This window comes from Canis lupus, chromosome 9 (assembly GCF_011100685.1).
Source record: "Canis lupus familiaris isolate Mischka breed German Shepherd chromosome 9, alternate assembly UU_Cfam_GSD_1.0, whole genome shotgun sequence".
NCBI classification, from domain to species: Eukaryota; Metazoa; Chordata; class Mammalia; order Carnivora; family Canidae; genus Canis; species Canis lupus.
This window is the reverse complement of record NC_049230.1, coordinates 25,796,151-25,819,388: the sequence shown is the minus strand read 5'-3', so window position 1 is coordinate 25,819,388 and position 23,238 is coordinate 25,796,151. Positions and strand designations below refer to the sequence as shown.

The 23,238-nt window shown below is 39.4% G+C and overlaps 1 protein-coding gene across 4 annotated transcripts in view; it reads right to left on the bottom strand.

Moving 5' to 3' along the window:
* Positions 1-23,238, bottom strand: part of KAT7 (lysine acetyltransferase 7) — a 33,582-nt gene that overhangs the window by 6,954 nt on the left and 3,390 nt on the right. For 2 of the 4 annotated variants that reach the window (XM_038547626.1, XM_038547628.1), the window contains exons 3-11: positions 20,635-20,811; positions 18,798-19,037; positions 13,968-14,050; positions 10,893-10,982; positions 9,362-9,460; positions 5,762-5,872; positions 3,818-4,009; positions 1,251-1,340; positions 901-1,041 (exon numbers count right to left, since the gene is read on the bottom strand). In XM_038547626.1, the coding sequence (XP_038403554.1) occupies positions 901-1,041; positions 1,251-1,340; positions 3,818-4,009; positions 5,762-5,872; positions 9,362-9,460; positions 10,893-10,982; positions 13,968-14,050; positions 18,798-19,037; positions 20,635-20,811 (1,223 nt within the window). The remainder of the gene's footprint in view (positions 1-900; positions 1,042-1,250; positions 1,341-3,817; positions 4,010-5,761; positions 5,873-9,361; positions 9,461-10,892; positions 10,983-13,967; positions 14,051-18,797; positions 19,038-20,634; positions 20,812-23,238) is intronic. The other 2 variants (XM_038547627.1, XM_038547629.1) reach the window with 1 other exon arrangement.

Here is a 23,238-nt window from a genome sequence, read left to right as displayed (position 1 = left end):
CCAAAGCCATAAATGCCAGGCTTTCCCTTGCTCTGAGACTAGTCTCCGCTGAGAGGAGCTGATGGGAGTTCTTTCTAGTCACATAGCCAGGGCAAGTAGGTGTCAACTGCTCAAGTCGCTCAGGGCAACCCATCTGTAAATGTTAATTTTTCTAAAGGGAGTTGCCTACTGGAAAAGAGAGGGATCCCCAACAGTAAACCCCCATTTTGAAAGGGAGTCAACAATCAAATCACAGCCTGTATGGTTTCTTTTAGGTAAAAAAATTCATGACAGATAACTTACAGAGACAGAGGGCTGGCAGGGGTTGAGTGGAAACAGGGAGTGTTGCTTAGGGGTTGTTTTCCGGGGTAACCAAAACGGAGCGTAGGGCCTGTGTGGCTACTGCACTACTCTGATGATACAAAAAACACTGAGTGGACTGTGTGCTATGAGAATTAGATTTCAATTTTATATTAAAAAATCATAAGCAAAATCTGACATTCAGCCTTCAAAAGCACAGTGGCAGTATCACAGAAGAAGCCCAGATAGAAAACCAGGCGAAAGGAACAGATTCCTGGTTTTAGGCTAATAACAGAGGGCCAAGCCAGAAGTGCTGGCTTGACTACAAAATGTGGGCTTCAGGGTTAGTAGGCAGGGCCTTGGCCAATAATTAAAAGGAAACTCCAACCCACAAGTCCAGAAATGAATAAACCAGAAGCTTTTAATAAAAAATCCTGTATTTTCATTAAATAATCTTTTATACATGGATTTCCGCAACCCTCCTCCCCAACCCTTAAGGGAAGGGATGTCACATCATTGCCCAGGATACTGCCTCTTCCTGTCAGTGATCTGGGTCCCCAAATGCCAACATCAATCACCCTGCTTGGGCCTGTAGCTTCTTAATCTCCAGATCCTGCTGACCTTGGAAAAATATCCAATCAAGTGACAGCCGGTATTGTCCGCTTCAGTCATAACATAAAACAGGAAGGGTTCCACATCATAATATAATGTCTTGTGGTCCAGAAAAAGCTTGGCCAACAGGCACAGATTTTGGCAGTAGATCTGGAAGCAGAGAAACAGAATTTATGTGTGGGCCAGGGATTTCGAAACTTATCAGGTAAAGGCCTAAAATTAAGGATTGTAGCATCATTGTGGATGAAGCAGAAAGTGTGGTCAACAGCAGAGTCCTATCTTCTTTACAATGGGAGACGGAGATGGAACAAACTGCTTCTGAAATCTGTGAATATACACGCGCCACCACACCTCCTTACCTTGTTTTTCTTGCCATCCACTTCAAACACGGAGATGGAGCCTTTGCGATAGATCTCATCGCCAGGTGGGTGTTTCCACACACATTTAGCCTGTAAGAGAATGGAATTCATTATCAGAGAAACAAACCTTTCCCAATAAGACTGCTGCTCAAATGGAAAAATGAATCATAGGTCAATTTAGTTAGCAGAGATGACAGGCAGCTGGACACACTCGAGAACATACAGCAAGAATTGTTTTTTTCTTTTCTTTCCTTTTTTTTTTTTAGTAAAACAATTAAAGGCTTCTAAAATCATAGTAATGTGTTTATAGTATTTTTATAGCAGTTTAGAACAAGTTTTCTAGATCATATTCCGGCCCTGTTTCAATCCAGGAGATTAAAATCATCTACTATGTAAAAGCCAGATAAACAAAAAATACCCTCGATTATAAAATGCCCTGCACCAACAGGAAATTCTTAAGCAGCTTATTTCTAGCAGCTTAGAGTTGCTAAGTGAAGGCAGGAATACCTGACGTTCACTTTTACTGGTAAAGGTTGTTACTACCTAACCATTAGTCTTTCCTTTGGATTAGAAAAGAGGCCCCCTAACAATCAAGACTAACCTCCACCAAAGTGTTTCTTTTGTTATATAAGGAATAGTCTTAGCATGTCTTTCTGTAGCTTAAAAAAAAAAAAAAGAAAGAAAAAAGAAAAAAAAGGGCAAGGTAGCCTGGTTTAGCATCAAGAAACTCTGAGGGTGGGTGGGCATCTGGCCACAAGGTGGTACAAGGTGCCTCTTTCCTCACCCTCAGTTGCTAAGATTTAATGCAGCCAGTCAGCCACTGCTGTAAATAGGTGAATTCTTAACAGGTTTTATGTAAATACATTAAAAAGTAGCATTCAGGAAACGTATGTATATGGAACATTTTCTACCAAGTTTTATTGTGACTTGGTCAACTCAAGAATCATGCCCAATTTGTCACATATGAATCCAAATACTAACTGGAATCGCCTCAAGAAAGCTCTATCCCTAAAAAAAATATATATATATATAAAAAAAAAAAAAAAAAAAGAAAGCTCTATCCCTAGCCTGTTCCTATATCCACCCATTTATTCAGTGGTTCTTTCCAACAATAACCCAACTAATCCAACAACTGTTTAGAAACAAAAGCCAAACCATTAGTAAAATGACCAAAGAAGGGTCATTTCAGCAATGAGAATCAGAAGACGTATAGAAGAAAAAAAACACAGGTTTTCATTTCCTGAAATTTGATTTTTGTACCTCATGTAATCCAAATCCTCAAATATTCAAAATGTTTACATGACCCTCAATTTTTCCAAACCCTTTTTTACCTTCTGGTACTAGAGGTCTTGCCCTTTGGGGCTGTTTCATTGGTTAATGCCACTGAATAACCAGAAACAAAAAGGAATTAAAACCTACATGGTAAGCAGTTTACAACAGTAAGACTTACTTTCGCACAGCAAAACCATGTTTTATTTTATCTTCATGGTCTACAACTGCAGCAGAGACCAGTCCTCTGGTACAATTATTCCCCACCAGTCCTAGCCCTGGCCCATCCCTCAGGCAGTCCTCCCCCAATCCACTCTGGTGTGCACAAGTCTGTAGAGTTTAATTCATAGGGGGCAGTTCTAGGCTGCAACACTCCAGACCATGTGTTCCAGAGATGGGAACACAAAAAGTTATCCCCCAGCCCAACTGGGGAGAAGAGTGGGAGAGAAACTGTGGGAAAGCCTGGGCTGTAGATGCTCAACATGCAGAAATCCCAGAAATAAAGGTGGAAGGGGAGGGAAAGAGGGAAACCCTAAAAGATCTTAGAGCCAAATTACTCTGGGACTACAGAAACAGGAAAAGGAAAGTGCCCCGCCCAAGAAGGCTCCTTCCCCTTTTCCCATCCCAGTTCCCAGAAATTCCTTTAAGATTTTTTTACTCCACAACTAAGGAGAGGAAAATGGCTTAAGGCTACAAAATACCTAGTGAGCATTTTTATGAATAAAATGAGTATCACGTCTTTCTTCCTATTTTGACAATGTTAAGAACTGTACAGAACCAAACTTCAGAAGATACCAAAGGATCCATTTTTTTCACTTCATAATTTGTCTCCTTTAAATAAGCATTCATTCAACACACATTTACTGGGCACTTACTGCCCACACTGGTTGCTATGGATACAAAGTGAGTCACCTAGTCCTGTCCCTGTCTAATGAAGTCCATCTAATGAAGTCTACTTGTTTTTATCTAGTTTGGGACACATAAAAACTGTGGGCAGAGGGAATTTATATCCCAAGGAGAAATGGTGAAGAGCAGGCAGCAAGAAAAGACAAGGAAATGTGTGTGACAGGATGTGATTAAGGGACATCAGCTGCTTGGAGTACCACTCAGCACCAGCCATGCCATACAGGGTGAATCCTCCCTACCCTGAAATGCGGCTTTCAATTTCCTACGCCTTTGCCCCATTACTATGGACCACTGAGAGATGCGGTGAGACAGAGGTTCACCCAGATAGATATCAGCACCTAGAGCTCCTACAGGTCATGGCTATCACCATCACAGAATCCCAGAAAGCTTACCATGTGTCGGCGAAGTATCGTTTGGCTCTTCATGTATTTTAAACAGAATTCGCACATGTAGAGCCGTCCCAGTCGTGCATATTCTTCGGGATAAGGAGAATGGTACCAAGTGTCCAGCTCATAACGACCAAAAGCAATTGTTTTAATCATGTTGCTCCCCTCAGTGATTTGGCCTTGCAGCCTTAACTTCTCCTATTATAGATTTCAAAAAGCAGAAGGATTACAGGGTGCCTGTGTGGCTCAGTCAGTTAAGCATCTGCCTTCAGCTCAGGTCATGATCCTGAGGGTTCCTAGAATCAAGTCCCCCATGGGGTTCCCTCCTCAGTGGGGAGCCTGCCTCTTCCCCTTCCTCTCTGCCATTCCTCCTGCTTGTATGTGCCCACGCACGTTCTTGCTCACTCTCTCCCCCAAATAAATAAAATCTTAAAAAAAAAAAAAAAGTCGGGATCCCTGGGTGGCGCAGCGGTTTGGCGCCTGCCTTTGGCCCAGGGCGCGATCCTGGAGACCCGGGATCGAATCCCACGTCGGGCTCCCAGTGCATGGAGCCTGCTTCTCCCTCTGCCTGTGTCTCTGCTCTCTAACATAAATAAAAAAAAAAATTAAAAAAAATTTTTTTTTAAATTAAAAAAAAAAGTCGGAAGATTACAATTGATTATCTTTGTTTTTAAAAAGCCAGCAATACACTTGTTTGCATGTCACCATGCTAAGCTATGTGAAAAAATATGACAGAATTGGCTTCTAATTCAGGAGAAGCTTGCACTAAAGAGGGCTACCTACCTAGACCTAGTCAGGAAGGCTTCTAGAAAATTCACCATCTACATTGCCTGCAAGTACAGACTGCAGCTTTTCTCTGCTCCCTATCCTGCTCTGAGTGGGCCTCATCTCTAGAACCTCATAACAAGTACTTGGTAAAATTTTGTTTTTAATCAGGCTGTACCAAACAAACCGTTTTATAAAGGCAATCTCCCACGAATACAAACGCCCCACTTTTACAAAACATTCTAAAACGAAACGGAAAAGATTATCTAGGAATACTTCTGAAACATAGACAGTGCTGTAACACTGGAATTAAAATTCTAGATAAAGTAGAAAATATCTGCATCTGTGAATATCAAGCTCTACTCAATGGCTAGGAGCGGACACTAGGAATTTTTTAATCCTAACCAGGTGGCGAGCTGGGATAGGAAATGCTGTTCCAGAGCACGACAGAGAAAGCAGCCACCAAAGCCCGCTGCCTCCAAGTTTCCGACAAGTCTATTTGAGCATTTATAAATGAAGTATTTGATGCAATTAAAAAAAAAGTAAATAAGATATTCACTCTACAACCTAAGTATTCCTCAACACATTTAACCTGTTAAATCAGAGGTACCACAAATTTTTTTAAAACAAAGTTGTTGGAAATTCTCCTAGGGTATGAAAACGAAGGGAAACTAACTGTAAAACTTGACCAGGTCATAGATTAATTTCATAAAACACATAGCCAGCCTTTTCCATTATTCCTCTTCACTGTTCAATTCTTTTAGGGGATAGGCTGGAAGGCTCAGGAAAACCTGCAAAGACAAGTTCCTGGAGAGGTGGGGGGGAGGTGAGAGTGTTAAGAGAACCGGAGAGGCTTAAGCAAACAATCTAGAGGCTCTCAGAATTGCAAATTGCTCAACGGAGACCAAGGGCCATCTATAGTCTCACCCAGCCTCAACACTTCGACCTAACAGGTCCATCTGGGAGGTGAGGTGGAGAGGGAAAACCCATCAGGGAAAGAGAAGGGAATTAATTTTAAATATAAATGGGGTGGAGGACGATCAGATAAAAGGATACCTGGGGGGTGGGGAAAGAGATTCAAGCAGTAAAGGACATTTAATTCTTCATCAACTGATTGATCACTTTTCTTGGCAGTTCTACATGTCCTTCACAAGTGGTCCACAGCTTGAAGGTTTTAATACTCACCAAATCCTCTGAAGCCCGGGCTTGTGCTCTTCGGAAAAGATCCAAGTCATACTCGCTAGTCAGGTTTTCCAAGAGAGGTTCCCGAGTGTTCCCATAGGTCTGTCTGTGTTCCTAGGAAAATAATCAGAGTGTGATTCTCTTTGCTTCTAAGAACTTAATCTATTTCATTTCAATCAATGCCAACCAGAGGGCCAACCACAAGTATAAGCTATTTGTTTAGTGCCTACTATATGCCAGGCATTATACTAGGCACCAAGGACTGAGCATAAGACACAGTTATCAGGTTAATGCCAAAAACAACCATTATCCACCCTAGTGAATATAGAAAGAAAATGCTCCTACACTTCCTAAACAGTTTCATTCTTCTCTAAATGAGCAAATTGAGGGTCAGAATTCTAGGCCTCCACTTCATCTGAAAATGTGGACAATACAGATAAATAAAATATAACAAACCCAAAGGCACTACAAATTCCTAGAATCTTGAAATCCGGAAGGAGCCTTGGTGTATACTCTCAGATTTAAGAATAAAACAAAAACAATAAAACCCCACAAAATCTGAGACTTAGGGTCTGAGATTTTAGACTAAAAGGAAAAGCCTCAACAAGGAAGGGTATCTGCACTAAGTGGTCCTTGCTAAATTCTGTCTCTGTGGTCGCTGCATCCAGGACCCTTTCCACCCGTGGCCTGAAGCTCCTGCCTGAGATCTTCAGCCCCAGTGCATGGGAAATACAAGCTGGCCCCTTTAAAAAACATTGTACTAAATATTAAGGAAGAAGAAAGAGGCAATATTCATAGAAAATCAGTAGCATAAAAATAAGCCAGTTCTCACTAAGCATCAAATCTCACCATGGTACTCATGACAAGTATGCTGGCACCGGAAAGAAAGGTCACAAAGGAAACTTCTCTTTTAAACCTCTGATTCTAGCCCTTCCCACTCGGTCCTAACTCCACCTCTCACCCAGAGAATAGAAGACAATGGTTGTTAAGTGGAGTGGATGGCTCATCCCAGGGAGAACATTATAGAGTTCACATGTATATTAGCATATGAAAAAAACATTCACCAGGACCTTGACCTCTAATACAATTTCTTCCGGTTCTTCTGGGCCCCTGTGACCTGTATCTTTTGTTGTTGTTTTTTAAATATTTTATTTATTTATTCATGAGAGACTCAGAGAGAGAGAGAGAGAGAGAGAGAGAGAGAGAGAGAGAGGCAGAAACAGGCGAGGGAGAAGCAAGCTCCATGTGGGGAGCCCGATGACCGATCGGGGACTCCAGGATCACGCCAGGAGCCAAAGGCAGATGCTTACCTGCTAAGCCACCCAGGCGTCCTTTGAATTTGGAATGCCATCTAAGATTCAGGCTCTAAATATTTCTTCTAGTCTAATCAAAAAATTTTTAAGTTTAAAAAATCCTATCCAGCAGTTTTAAACAGGATGGTTGGATCCAAATAACCTAGCTCAAATTATTGGAAAGTAGATGTTTGTAAATTTTAGGAGCTTTTACTTCAGAAACTCTGTTTCCATATGATTTCTGGGCAAATTCTCTCTCTAAACCTCCGTTTTCAACCAACCAATCAATCAATAAATAAAATAAACCTCCGTTTTCTTACCTACGTAATAGTTTAAGACACCATCCATCAAAAAGGATTTCATAGATGATGGGAACAACATAACCACAGTGCCTAACCACTCAATAAATGCTATTATCATGTTACTTATTCCATGTCTACCCTACTTGTAGATAAAAACACGGAATTAGGCAGAGGGAAGCATACAACTTTGCACCTGACAACGCACTGGGGGAACCCTCCCCCTCTACAAACCCAGTAGTCTGGCGTAGGCGGTTAGCTACAAATTCGCCCACCACCCATTTCCTGCTGGTCCATTTCCATTTCATTCATAAGATTATCATTTTCAAGGCAGTGGGGATGACCAAAAATGTAAACACATGGCTTGGCATATTTTTGCTTTAGTGAGGCTGTGCTAAGTATTCACAAACCATACATTAAATAATCTGGTGCCTAAATAAGCCAATAGTCCAACTCCATGAAAAAATAAAAATACATACCAGAAAAAGACAAAAGATCATATAGCAAAACACATGGGGTGTGTGTGTCCTATCTCAGAGGGTGTTTTTTTTTTTGTTTTGTTTTGTTTTGTTTTTAATTTTTTATTTATTCATGATAGTCACATAGAATGAGAGAGAGAGGCAGAGACACAGGCAGAGGGAGAAGCAGGCTCCATGCACCGGGAGCCCAACGCGGGATTCGATCCCGGGTCTCCAGGATCGCGCCCTGGGCCAAAGGCAGGTGCCAAACCGCTGCGCCACCCAGGGATCCCAGAGGGTGTTTTTTATTGGAATTTTTCTTCTCTAATATTTTTGGTATTTTCAGTAGGAAACACATTTGTTACCACATTTATAAATATCATTTATAAAACACATTTGTTACCACATTTATAAATATCATTCACATATATTTATAAATTATGTTTACCATAAATCTTTATACTTAAGTTAAACTTTAAGCAAAAATTTTTTGAAAAATTTTATATGAAATGAGGAAATTATAGTTCAAGTTATTTAGATGAAAACAGAGAATCCAAAGCTGTACTTACAGTAAAATCCAAATTACATAAATAAGGCATTATGTAAAAGGTTAGGAAAATATCTCCTCAAATGCTAACCATGGTTACTTTTTAAGGGTATAGGATTGATGTTTCTTTATGTATACTTTTCTTATGTGTTCTGTACTTCCCCCCCCCTTTTTTAAGATTTTATTTATTTATTCGTGAGAGACACAGAGAGAGAGAGAGGAGAGAGGCAGAGGGAGAGGGAGAAGCAGGCTCCCTGCAGGGAGCCCTATGCAGGACTGGTTCCTGACCTGAGCCAAAGGCAGATGCTCAACTGCTGAGCCACCCAGGGGTCCTGTGTTCTGTGTTTCCTATTACAAATGTGCATTACTTTTAGGGCACCTGGGTGATTCAGTTAGTTAAGCATCTGACTTCGGCTCTGTCATAATTTCAGGGTCCTGGGATCCAGCCCTGAATCCTTGGGCTCCCTGCTCAGCAGGGAGTCTGCTTCTCCCTCTCCCTTTTCCCCTCCCCCTGCTCAAGCTCTCTCTCTCAAATAAATAAAATCTTTAAAAAAAACCCATAGGCCCAAAATGTGCATTATTTTTAAAACTAGGAAGAAAGCTAAAATACTACACAAAAAATCTTGTTACAGACTGTATCACCCAATTAATTTTTATCATGCAGGAATTCTGTTTTCCCATTAAGATACTTTCCTACATACAGACATCTCCAACATCCTGGTATTTGTTCAATGGCTAAATTTAACCCTTTACAACTAAAGAGAGGTTTACAAACAACTACAGGATTGAATTTCTGTTTATCTAAATTATAAGGCCATTTTGTTTTTCAAAGACCTCCTGTTTCTACTCTTAACCCAGTTTGAGGGAGGATTATGGTAAACTCTAAGGGCCAGAGGTGGGCCCTTCTACTGGAGAAAACCAAATGGCAGATCTGAAAAGCAGAGTTTAGAAACCAAAAACAATCAAATGCGACTGGTAAGAGTTCATGCTGTTTAACTTTTTCTCACCATATATTTCTCTTTCTGCTCTTTGCTCAGCCCAGAATTCCTTTTCTTCCTGAGTTCAGCCACCTTTTCCTTATACCGCAGCTGCCTCTCTGTTGGTGCCTAAAAGGCAATAAGAGGACACTGAGAAGCTAGCTAGAAAATGCATTATGTCAGTAAATTTCAAAATCAAAGTAACAACACAAAACCCAACACAATATGGGCAGGGAAAAAAATGCCACATGTGTTACAGTCACTCTGTAAATACTATGATGATTTTAAAATTTGAAATTGGGTTCCAGACCACCATAGTTACTGTCAGTTAATATGGGTTCAGGAATGTACTTATTTTAGTAGTAAACCAAACAAAACATAAATTAAGGAGGGAAGCCTCCACCAAAGCAACAGGAATAAAATAAAGATCATTTCAATTCAAAAAGCATTTCTTGAATGTTTGCTGTTTTCCAAGACACTGATACAAGAATGAATAAAACTTTTAAACTGAGTAACACAAGAACCCCAGACAGACAAAAAAAAGAATCGCAGCTAACACTCATGGGAGTGCTTATTACCTGCCAAGCACTGGGGATAGATATTTGTTAGATGACTACGCTACCAGGTAGGTAGTATTCACTCCTTGCTATTAACAAGGAAATACTATTTAGGGAGATTAGCTGACCTACCCGAGATCACACAGCTAGCATAACAGAATCACAGTATTCAAATCCAGATTTGTTTGGCTCCAAACCCAAACTTCTCCCTCCTCACCAGGCTTCCTCTGCTATCCACCTATAATCTAACCACAAAAACAGACATCCATATGATGAGCTATGTATATACAATATGTGACAAGTGCTAAGCCAGCATCCTGAGAACCTTAAAATGGAATACGTAAGGAAAAAGTCCCCGGTGGCAAGAGATCTGGGAAATTCCTACAACAGCTGAGAGATGCTCAAGGCCTTGAAGGATAAACACAATCTCTTCTTGGCACAGAGTTAGGCAGAAAGACAGCAAGAGCAAAGACCAAAGGCATTCATGAAGGAACAAGGAATTAAGCATAATCAATAAGCAGGATGTTCAGAGAAGCAGAAAGATTAGGGCAAAGCAGCATCTTGGAATCCAAGGCAAGAGAGAAGTAGAAGAAAAATGAGACCATCAACAAGAGTCAAATGCTAATAAGCACAAGTCACTGGTGACCTCGGAAACATGCCAGCACAGTGAGGGAGTTTGAAAGTAACAAAAGGTTAAAAAGGAGATGCAACATGAGGACATGGAGCAGCAAGTGTAATCTCTAAAATAATCAGGACTATCTGCGATTACTATTATTTTCATAAACAACATGAGCCCTTCATTTATGAAGCAAAAGTGTTTGTCTCATGAAATTTTACTATCTGGAAAGCAAATATGCTTCTGAACGTACAACTGAGTATGAGTCACTTAGAACTACCATGGGGAACAAGAGGCATGGTTAAACCTAATGCCCGTTCCCAGGCAGAGGAGATCCAAGACTTGGCTCTCAGACTGTGAGCGGCCAGAGCTTTAACAAGGCCCATACCTGGTGCCTGGTTGCATGCCTGTTGTTGTCATCTTGCCTGTGGGACAGCATCCTTTCTTCTATCTGCTTATCCCGGCTCTGTGCTCTCACCTGCAACCATCAACAATGTCAATAAATCCACCTGCTTCTAAGACTAAGTTTACTTAAAAGCATAAGAATACAATGGTAATCCCTTGAATTTATGTTGTGCTTCTACTTTCAAAGGGTCTTCGAGTTTATCACCATCTCTACAAAAATAGGTAAAGCAGGCTTCACGGTCTGCTTTCTCAGCCATTAACTGAGAATTAGAGAAGTGAAATCATCACAGCTACACGGTGGTAAGGCGAAGATTTTAATGAAGTCTGATTACTGAGCCTGGACCCTTTCCACCACGCAATGGAGAAGAAACAAGAAACCTAAGGAAGCACAAGAAGAGGTGCAAAGAAAAGGTTGGAAAGCTGGGGGTCAAGTCCATGGGGAAACTCAACTCTGCAATTCTGTGATCTTAACACCAATCACAGCTGTCCAACAGCTTCTACTTCACCTTCCGGAAATGAGGGCTCACATCCAACCAGCTGTCGCACTTCACACAAAAACTTAGCACAGTCAAACCACCACCACTGGCATTTTCCCACAAATCTGCTCCTTCCAAATATTCCCTCTATCGACAGATAGCAACACTTTTTAAACCACCATCGAGTCAAAAACTTGAAGGTCAACCTTGCTGCTGCTTCTCCCCTCATCAAATCCATCAGCAAGTCTATCAGGCTGGCCCCCTCCAAAACATATCCTAAATCCGATCAATTCTTACTATTTCCAATGATACAGCACCTAGTCCCGGCCACCAGCTACTGCCTGAGCTTCGGAGCAGCCTTCTAATAAGTCGACTGCGTCCACTCCTACCCTCTCCAGTCCATTTTCCACAGGCAAACAAGCTGTGATTTTAAAAAGCATTTATGAAATGGTATTACATCTTTGCTAAAGCCCTCCGAGTGCTTCCCACAGCCATCACAATAAAGACATACTCCTCGTGCCAAGGCCTAAAGGTCCTTCAGGATCTGGATCCTGCTTCCTCATTTCTGATCATGCTCCAGCCACACTGGCCTACTCCTACTGGTGGCCCCTCAAACTCCACATAGGGTTGATCCCCACCTCACAGCCTTTGTGCTTGCTCGTCCTTCCACCTACATCTCACCTCCTTGATCTTCACATAACAGTCTCTTTGCCATCAGCCATGACTCAGGTCCAATGCCAACTCCTCTGCAAGGTTCTTCCTTAACAACCTGAACAAAAGCAGTGCCGTACTCCCGTCACTCCCAAAACAGCCGTATCTCTGTATCTTTAGTTTTTTGTTCCTCACACATTTATCACTGCATGAAATTCTTCTTTATTCATTTGTATGTGTTTTGCCTCCCCCAATGAGAAAGTTAGCTCATTGAACAGTCTTTTCTCAGTCAGAAAATCCTCAGATACCTGGCACAGTGTGCAGTCACCGCAATCTGTAACTGAATAAAAATGGTAATACTCTTGATTGCAATCGTTTACCGGGAAACTCAAGGGTAATCAAGTATATGCAAGTACTTTAAAACTACAAAGCTTTCAATAAATGCAAGGAATTAGTCTAATTTTTCCATTTGGAATTCTAAACATAATAAAAATATGTATCTTTCAGAAATTCTATGGATCCTCCAAGTTCCAGTAGTAGAGATGGATTATGCAGAGCCTGATTTCTCTTGCGAGGAAGAAAAAAACTGAAGAAAAATTCAAGAAATGCTTTCCTTCTTTTTCCAGAATTTTCTTTCTCAAACTGAAATTTTTATTTTTCTTTTTAAAAAATAAATTGCTTAATTAACTTGTTCACATTGCCGCAAGCCAACAATTTAAAAAATTGTACCTTAGGAAAACTTCTATGTGAAACCATCCACAGTATCAGATCAGGATATTTAAAGACAAGAGGCAGAGGATAGCTCTCAAAAAAGAGACCACAGTTCTTTTCAGAGAAAGACCTAGTGCTTTGCTGGCTTCTGATGCAGATGTTTTGGTCTCAGGCTAATGGGAAGACCTACCACTTGCTCTTATACAGAGCAGAAGAAATAATGACCCTCCTCACACAAGAGATTTGGACTGAAGAAAAATAAGAGTGTCTTCAACCTTAAAATCCATATAAGAATTCAAAGTATACATACTTTGTTAAAAGACTATAGAAGACATAAAGTAATTTCCCATCGTGTGGTCTAGCTATTGAATAAGAGAACTAATTCCTGAATCAGAAAGAACTAATATTAGCTAGGGATTCTAATTTTTCTTAGGATAAAACTGGCTCAGACAGGAATAAATCTGTGACCTTGGCGTTGTCAGAAAATAACAGCCACAAGAACAACAGTTAACACTTTGATGTAATGAGCTTGGATAACCTGTCCAAATACTATCCACGCAATCCATTTAATTAAGAACGTTTTCAACTCTTGCTTCTCCATTATTAGTTCCATTCCTGGTAGCTGCAACCCACACAGAACATATAAAATAGGATCTCAGACTCTCCTAAATCTATTACCCTCAAATCCCAAAGGTTATTTAGGACTATATTTCTCAAGAACTTAAAACAAGAACCAGCCAAGAGTAGGTGTGATTGAGGGTAACAAAAAGGAAAAGTATTCTGTAGAAACAGAGAGAAAGGAAAATAATTATGAAAAAATTTAAAGAGCAAAATGTCTTCACAGATTCATGAGAAGAAAATCTAATGCATAAATATTGAGATCACATATTTATGCAAATTATTTCCTAATGGAATAGGTCTCTGGCTGTCATTGAAGTCAACTTTCAACGGAAAGTATCAATGCACTACAAGATGATATTCCAAGTATTCCATATATAATCTCCCTATTTCCTTCAAGCATTCATTACATACTAGAATTCTTTTATCTGTTTGACTATTTTTTTAAAAAACAACTGTACTTTTGTTTCCTTCACTAGAATGTAAGAAAAAGGACCCTGCCTATTTGTTCACATTGGATCCCCAGTGTTTAGTAGAGTACCTGACAAACCTTAAGTAAGCACTCACTGGATAACTATATGTCAAGTAATGAATACAATTACCTTGCATTCATCAGCTGAGAGGTTATGATAGAGTGGACATCCTGAGATGGAGAAATGTCTCTCATGCTTTCCTGTAAGATGTCCTGTTAAAAGAAGGGAAAACTTAATCTCAAGATAAAAGATGTAAGCTCATAAAGTGATAGTTCTCTGTACGCCAATTGTGTTACCTTCCAAATATATTATTTTTATCCAATATATATCTGATCATAGATTGAATCTACCAAAGGTAAGTGATGACAGGGCCATAACTTGCACCCACAATAAATTCTTTTCTTCCGGGCAGCCCCAGTGGCTCAGCAGTTTAGCGCTGCCTTCAGCCCAGGGCCTGATCCTGAAGACCCAAGATTGAGTCCCATGTCAGACTCCTTGCATGGAGCCTGCTTCTCCCTCTGCCTGTGTCTCTGCCTCTCTCTCTCTCTCTCTCTCTCTCTCTCTCTCTCTCTCCCCCTCTGCCTGTGTCTCTGCCTCTATCTTTCATTAATAAATAAATAAAATCTTAAAAAAAAAATTATTTTCTTCCACAGAATGGATCTGGCGATCTTTGAATATACTTGTAGTATGTTCAATATACTAGTAGTAGTTCCTTCTGTTCTTCTGATAATGTATTTCTCAAATTCCAAAAAATCGTAAAGCCATACATTTATTAAAAAGGAGCAAAAACAACATTTTCTTTTGGTGATATTTAACTTTTCTATGCTAAATTATCAAGTTATATCGATATTAAGTGTTGCTTCCTTTCTATTATGCAATGATATCAAAACTGAATTGAGCATTTTGCAATAATCCAAAAGAAACTTATGGAAAATGAAGAAGAAAATGGACTCTTCTATTATGGAAATAAACATATTTTGGCAATTTTGACCTAGATTAAATATATTCATTTTTTTGGAAGGGGGCTGATTCTGTTTAAAGACTTAGGCTTCCAAAACAATGAATAAATAAATAAATAAATTAAAGACTTAGGCTTCTTCTGTAATCAGATTTTTAAACAGGCAGTTAGTCTTTATAATAGCCAAGCTACAAAAGTAACTCAAGTGTCCATCCATAGATAAATGGATAAAGAAGACGTGTGTTCTACATATATATGTATATATGTATACACGGACACACACACACACACACACACACACACACACACACAGGAACATTACTTAGCCATAAAAAAGAATGAGATCTTGCCATTTATGATATGGACGGACCTAGAGGGTATTATGCTAAGTGAAATATGATAGAGAAAGACAAATACCATAGGAGTTCATCCATATGAGGAATACAAGAAACAAAACAAAGGAACAAACCAGACTCTTAAATACAGAGAACTGGTGGCTGCCAAAGGGGTTAGGGGGTGGGGGGGGAGAAAGAGGTGAAATAGATTTAAAGGGGCTCAAGAGTACACTTATCTTGACGAGCTCTGGGTAATATATAGAATTGCTGAATCATTATATTGTACACCTAAAACTAAACACTGAAATAAATAGGAAGTTACCACAAGGCACTCTTATTGAGAGGACATTAATAGCAATAATATAGAAAGCTCATTTTATCTAAGGGATATACCTCTTCACTTTTCTATTTTTCATGTGGTTTTGGGAAACACAGAGGGAACTGAACATTATTTCCTTTTTATAAGTTTCTTTAACCAAAGGGTTTACAAAACTTCTGGTTAATGAAGACAGCGGGATTTAAAAAATCATATGGGATTTAAAAAGTCATACATGATTTAGAGTAAGCTTTAAAGAATGAAAATAATTCACATATTGGGGGAGAAAGGAATCAATACATGATATGTAGATTGCCATTTCTCCAGGACTATATTATTAAAAATGTGATTTTTGGAGATCCATTCAATTTATCTTGCATAGAAAAAACTACCCTCAGTAATCCAACATCATTATAAAATGTAAAGTGTCAATGTTATAGAAACCCTCCTTTTTCTATAGATATTTCTTAGACATACTTCTATAGATATTTCTAAAATATTATGTATCTATAACTTCTGGGTAAATTATTCAAGTCATGTCTTATTTTAGAATATATGAACTAAAACCAATTTAATGTGTCTATATTAAAAGTGTTAAAAAGGAACAGTTAATTTATTGATCTAGCAATTCTGCTATAAATTTATTCCTACAGGTTTTCTAGCAAGACACTAAAATACATACATATAATGCTTCCATTACAGTATTATTCAAAATAGATAAAATGAGAAATAATCTAAATGTCAATCCATACTGGACAATTTTAAAAATTTATAAACTATGGGATGCTTGGGTGGCTCAGTGGTTTAGTGCCTGCTTCTGGCCCAGGGCGTGATCCTGGAGACCCGGGATCTAGTCCCACATCGGGTTTTCTGCATGGAGCCTGCTTCTCCCTCTGCCTGGGTCTCTACCTCTCTCTCTCTCTCATTCTCTCTCTCTCTCTCTCATGAATAAATAAAATCTTTATTAAAAAATAAAAATATAAAATTTATAAACTATCAATGTAATGAATTCTCTGTATTCTTTAAACAGATGGAACCCTAAGTATCTTTTTTTTTTTTTTTTAAAGATTTTATTTATTCATGAGAGACAGAGAGAGAGAGAGAGAGAGAGAGAGGTGGAGACACAGGAAGAGGGAGAAGCAGGCTCCACGCAAGGAGCCTGATGTCCGACTCGATCCCGGGACTCTGGATTATGCCCTGAGCCGAACGCAGATGCTCAACCACTGAGCCACGCAGGCATCCCAGTAAAGTAAAATATCTAAGATGCGAAACCAACCATTATATTTTCCCTTTTGCGATAACACAAAAGAAATATATATATATATATATATATATATATATATATATATATATATGTGTGTGTGTGTATAAATGTGTTACACACACATGCACACTTGCTAGAACCATTCATAAAAAACCCCCAAGAATAATTTTATATCTGGCGATATGAATAAAGGAAAACTTTTACTTATGCATTTCAAGGCTCCCTGTAGGGTTTTCAGTTTTCACAGGCACAGAATACTTTTACACCAAAATTATTTTTAAAAATTAATGACATTAAAAAAAAAATTAATGACATTATTTTGCTGAACATAAAGAGTGGAACAGGATCAAAGACAATTTCAGCAATGGATTTTTTTTTTTAATTCAGTAATCTCTATGCCCAACAACATGGGGCTTGAATTCATGATCCTAAAATTGAGTTGCATGCTCCAAGCCAGCCAGGCACCCCTTATCAAAAAATAATTTTGGAAGTTCAGGTTCATATGTTTCAAACTTTGCCAGTATATTAATACGAGAAGTCAAAGTAAACTTTCCTCTGATGCAACAGATTTATATTTATCCTTTCATCTACTCCAAGGAGGTTAAGGACTGAGCATAAATAACATACCGTCAGGTCCAACGCAGACCTCATCTCCTCCTATCCATTCTGGTTGCTCTGTCCTAGGCATATTGGCCCGTAAGTGTGCTTCAAACTGCTTAAGCATTCTTGTGTCCCATACCCTTACCACCTGTTTGTGTGTGTATGGTTTGTATATATGCACAATACCTTACCCTCTCAGCACTCCCTCATTTTCCTTCAAGGAAGTATCTCTAAGCTGACGTATTATGTATCCACCTGTCTTGCCTTTCCCAATTAGACTATAAGCTCCATGACAGTAGGAACTTTGTTTGACATGTTCACAGCTACACCCCCAGAAACTCAAACGGTGTCTGGTATGTGGCAAACAGAGTACATAAAAGTAACAATTTAGGGAAGCATGGATAGTGACTAGCAGAGCTTGAGTCTCTTCCCTTGCCATATGAAAAGTAGATCCCCTTACCATCTTAAAGTACATTAGCTAGCTCTTAAATACTAATGTTTATATGATGATGTCTATTCTTAGTTTTTCATCATTTACCCAAGGATACTGATTTAGGCCTGAAACAATTCTTTTCTTTGAGTGATGACTGGTGTGATGGTTTAGGGGAACTTATTATATACTCTATGCATTCTGAGGAGTTGAAATTATCTGAGAGAGTGGTGCGAAGACCAGGAAAAGATCCAGATAAATTAAATGCTAGGGAAAACATACTGTGGGCCTGCAAAGCAACAGCTTACTCTGCTCTTTTTTCTGAACCTGATGGTCAGGTTGAAAAGTTCACAGATTTGAGAAGCAGACTCAGTGGAGAAAAGCCTATAATGTCAATCAGTGCCTTCCAACTCTAGACAAAAACTTAAGCCCAACACTTGGAATGAAGCTCACTTAAGGAGCGTTAATAAGGTTTAAACCATCATAAGAATCTGTCAGTAAAAGGTAAAGGTCATAAAAAAAAAACACTGAGATACTCATTTATCTGAGAAGAGATACTTGTCTGGTTTATATTTATCAAATATAGAAGACCTACAACCACCAAAGTCACAAAAGACCAGGGTCTCATCTGTGCCCTTTTAGTTTCATGGCCGTGCAAGAAGAAATCTGTTTTTCTCATTTCCTTATCAGCTCTAACCATACAACCAATATTCTGCATTAAGCTCAAACTATGTACCACACAACAAGCCATTTTGAAGATAACTGGTCTTCGGTTTTATTTTTGCAGGAAAGAGGAGGAAATTTTCACAGGGAGCTTTCAATAAACTGGTGGGTGCATCCCACTTAATGTCCTTGCAACCAGATCTATTCTTATTGACAACAGACCAAGAAGCAAAAATACTTCTTGTTTGAGTGGGCAACCCAGTTGATATTCTGAGCACCACTGAAGAACCTAAAGAGCTAGATCACAAGAGAAGATGAAACATTTCTTCATGATCCTAATTTCAGAGGGCAAAAACCATAGAACACAGGTGTCAGAAAGCTGGTCACACTCACCTAGGGAGTTACAGCCTGGAGTAGGACACTTCATATTGAAATTGTAGCTTTCATGGAAGCGACGGCGCTTGGGACGATGAGAGAGATCGCTGCCTGAGTCCTTCAGGGACATGTCCTTGGCAATGCTCTCATCATGAGACACGTTGGGGCTGGAGATGTCTATGTCAGACTCAGAAGAAGGGGCATTTCCAGTTGGAGTTCGAGGTGGAGACTCATCATGATCAGCTGTATTTTTAGTTTCTAAAGCAAAGCAATTGGGAGAGCTCATAAATGGGGTTCATTTAGAGGTTTACTATTCAGAAGAGTTTATGGCTATCATTTAACCAGTGACTTTTAACCACTTATCTGCTATAAAGCTACTAGGAAAATGAAATTAACATCATTCTTTTGTGCTACTTTACATCCTAAGTAAAATCCAGTTTTTGGGGTTTACCTAATATATTTCACTTATCTGTGCTTCTCATAAGCCCCCCATCACAGGTAATCAAAACTGGATGGAAGTAAATTTTTCTTTAAAATGACTATCCAACTCTCCTTCCAGGAGACACACAGGATGGAAGAGAAATGAAAACAGGTGTCCTCCTTGATGACTGACTTGGTGTGAGTGTGAACGAACCTGACTCTTGAGCTAGCGTGTCAGTAATCTAACAATTCAGATTGTAAATCATGGGTTGTAAACCAAATGCCTACACTTGCTGGGCAAGGCCAAATAGAGAACCAACTGTCCACCTTAAGGAGACAACTACTTTTCCACTCCAGTAATCAATGCTGTGAGTGAATGGCCACCACACGTTCCCAGAGTTTCCAGTTTTTAAAAGAAACTAGTGGGATCCCTGGGTGGCGCAGCGGTTTGGCGCCTGCCTTTGGCCCAGGGCGCGGTCCTGGAGACCCGGGATCGAATCCCACGTCGGGCTCCCGGTGCATGGAGCCTGCTTCTCCCTCTGCCTGTGTCTCTGCCTCTCTCTCTCTCACTGTGTGCCTATCATAAATAAATAAAAGTTTAAAAAAATTTAAAAAAAAAAAAAAAAAAAAAAAAAAAAAAAAAAAAAAAAAAAAAAAAAAAAAAAAAAAAAAAAAAAAAAAAGAAACTAGTAACCCAGGTTTTTATGTTTTGATGTGAAATTCCCTATTTTCAAATGTTGGCAACAAACTTCTAAAAATGTAAACACTGAAGCACCTAAGAGGCACAGTGGCTTAAGCGTCCAACTCTTGGTTTTGGCTCAAGTCATGATCTTGGGAGTCCTGAGAACAAGCCCCACCTTGGGCTCCGCTCAACATGAATCTGTTGGTACCTCTCCCTCTCCTTCTGCCCCCCACCATCTCTGCCTCTAAAATAAATAAATAAATTAAAAAAAAAAAAAAAAAAGGTAAACGTTGTGCAAGCAAACTAACAGAGCATATTGGCAGGCTATATGCTCCTCAGTCTGTAATTGCTGCTCTAAGGCCTAATTTGGGCTGGTCAATCACAATCTCAACAGCTCACCATCCCTCATTACCAAAGATCACTCCTCCTCAAAAAACAGAGATAAGTGGACTGACAAGCATGACTTTAAGAAAATGTGGTTCAAACTTTCTTCATCTATAGGTAAAAGGGCTCCAGTTCCTTTTGCCTATTATGGGTCCAATCTAATAATTTAATTACTCTAGTCTTCAAGAGTACTCTAATACAAAACTATCCTCAGTGAGATATTCAAGAAAGCAATCAGGTAAACAGCATTTACCTAGCTGAATTTGGTCAGTATAAAGCATCTATCTGCAGAGTGGCCCCAAGCCTTCCTTAAGAGAAAATTGACCAGATCTTCTCTGTAATTGATCAAATCATCCCATACTCACTCACCTCTATCTGAAAAGTCAACCACTTGCTCTGTTTCTGAGCCAGACGAACGAGTCTGACGAAGGGGGTATTTTTTCGGAGTCACTGGGGTAGGCTGTTGCTGACTACGGGTCACTCTTCTGGTAGAATAAGCAGGCTCCTCAGTGCCAAAAGATTGCAAATTTCGAACAGGACTGGAATCTGATCCCCAATTTTAAGAGATAATAAAACAATTAGAGAAGAAGGAAATTTGGGTTTTATTATCCATATGATTTATTAGCTGTATACCCTCCTCTTTATGCCTCAGAAAATCTGACAAATAGGTAAAATACCTATTTTATTAAATAAAATATAAGCTAAAGGGCCAAGATCAGGTATAGAGGTACAAAATAGTATAGAATAGGGATGCCTGGGTGGCTCAGTGGTTGAGCGTCTGCCTTTGGCTCAGGGCGTGATCCCAGGATCTGTTATCGAGTCCCACATCGAGCTCCTTGCAGGGAGCCTGCTTCTCCCTCTGCCTATGTTTCTGCCCCCTTCTCTCTCTTTCTGCGTCTCTCATGAATAAAAATTATTTTTTAAATATATAGTATAGAATAGTTTAGCTCCTGGAATCAAGACTCTCATTCAATTCCACTCCACCATACCAACTAGCTATAGCATTTTGGGCAAGTTCATCTCTTCAAGCCTTTGTCCTGATCTATAAAAAAGGCAAAATACTAGTTGCACATTCCTCACACATTTACCATGAGAAGTGAGATATTTCATATAAAGCATTTAACGTGACTTCTGGTACCTAGATCTAGCGCTTTCTAAATATTAGCTGTATCCTCTCTTCCCTTATTCCAATCCACTAAAACAGATATTCTACTACTAAAGATATAACAATATACAAATATTTCCTTTCCTTAGGGATCGCTTAGGTTCTTTTCTTCCTGATTACCCTCTTGGATACTCTGAAGCAAAATCATAACAGATTTATGAAGAGCGAGGCAAGAACATAGCTTTTGGGATTCTTTGAGATAACAAAACCTATTCTGAAGCACCCAGCATCCTTTTTACATCTCTAATTTGATGACACTTAAAAAAGAACTAGAAAAAGATTCAAAGCTGAAATTAAAGCATATTTTAAATGACAAAGATCTTAAAGTGATAGGTAAATTTTACAGTTCTCCAAAGAAGAAAACTGAAATTTTCAAACTTTTGGGTTAAAAAAAGTTAGTACACAGCTAGGTTAGGCTCAATTCATTAAGAATCTACATTTTGCTTTTGAGAAGGCCACCTTACATAGACTACATTGTGAATAATATCCCTAGAAGTTGTGCAACTCCACAGTTATGAAGTACAACAACTAGGAAGAGACCCAGGACCCAGGTATTTCCTAGCTGTTTTTAATATTTACAACTTTCAGATGTCCAAGGATGATCAATTATGCTTTGTAAGAATATTATGTCTCTTCCCTTGCATAAACTGCTCCCTCTGCCTACAATAACATTTTCCCATCTTTCCACTGTGAGTTCCTATTAGATTCTTTAGGATTTCCGGGCAGCCCTGGTGGCTCAGCGGTTTAGCGCCGCCTTCAGTACAGGGCATGATCCTGGAGACCTGGGATCGAGTCCCATGTCAGGCTCCCTACAAGGAGCCTGCTTCTCCCTCTGCCTCTCTCTCTCTCTCCCTCCCTCTCTCTCTCTCTCCCTCTCCCTCTCTCTGCTCTATGAATAAATTAAAAAAAAAAATCTTTAAATTCTTTAGGATTTCCACCTTGGACACCTGCCCCAAGTTGTCTGCTTCTTGGAGGCAGTTGTTGAACTTCCTAGATACTCTATGCAAACCTCTCAGAGCTCTTACCACAATGCATGACCACGATCAGCTGAAAAATCTATATCTTGCACTGAACTGTGTGTGAGCACCTTAAGGGCAGGGACTATGATTTTTTTCTATCATGGCATTCCACTACACAGCATCATATCTGAATTACAGCAGTCATGTATCAAAATTCTCACTATGCTAAAAAAAAAATAAAAACTTTCAAACTGAGAATCCAGAGACGACAGCTACATTTCAGCTGAAATGTTAAACTCAAAAATAAAGTTAAGAACAGTTGTTGAGAATGTTCCCATTTTCTTGCTTAAAAAACTGTTTTTCTCTCCTTTTGCAATGTGTTCATAAAGCAATAACCAAATTGGCACTACTTATGTGCTTGAAGCATATTACAAATTTTCCCCCTTAATTTGTTATCACCTATTGATCATCAGCTTTGTGTATTAACTACAACCTTCCTTCCACCACAGGGAATCCCAGAGCAGAACCAGGAGGGATTAGGGGTACCCTCCAAATCTAAGCCCAGATGGCTAATTGCACTAGAGAACCTTCAAACTACCTTTCAACACAGAGATTCTCCGTTCTTTACTACCAAAGCAAAATTCTAGGTATTTGCAACTGATAGTTTGGTATAACTAGTTATATCTACTAATTGTGTCTGGCTACATTACAGAAATAAATATAAGTTTTGGAAGTCTGAGAAGTACTGAACATCCTCCCAAAACAAGTTCAAGATACTATTTTAAATCCCTAAGTCGGGATCCCTGGGTGGCGCAGCGGTTTGGCGCCTGCCTTTGGCCTAGGGCGCGA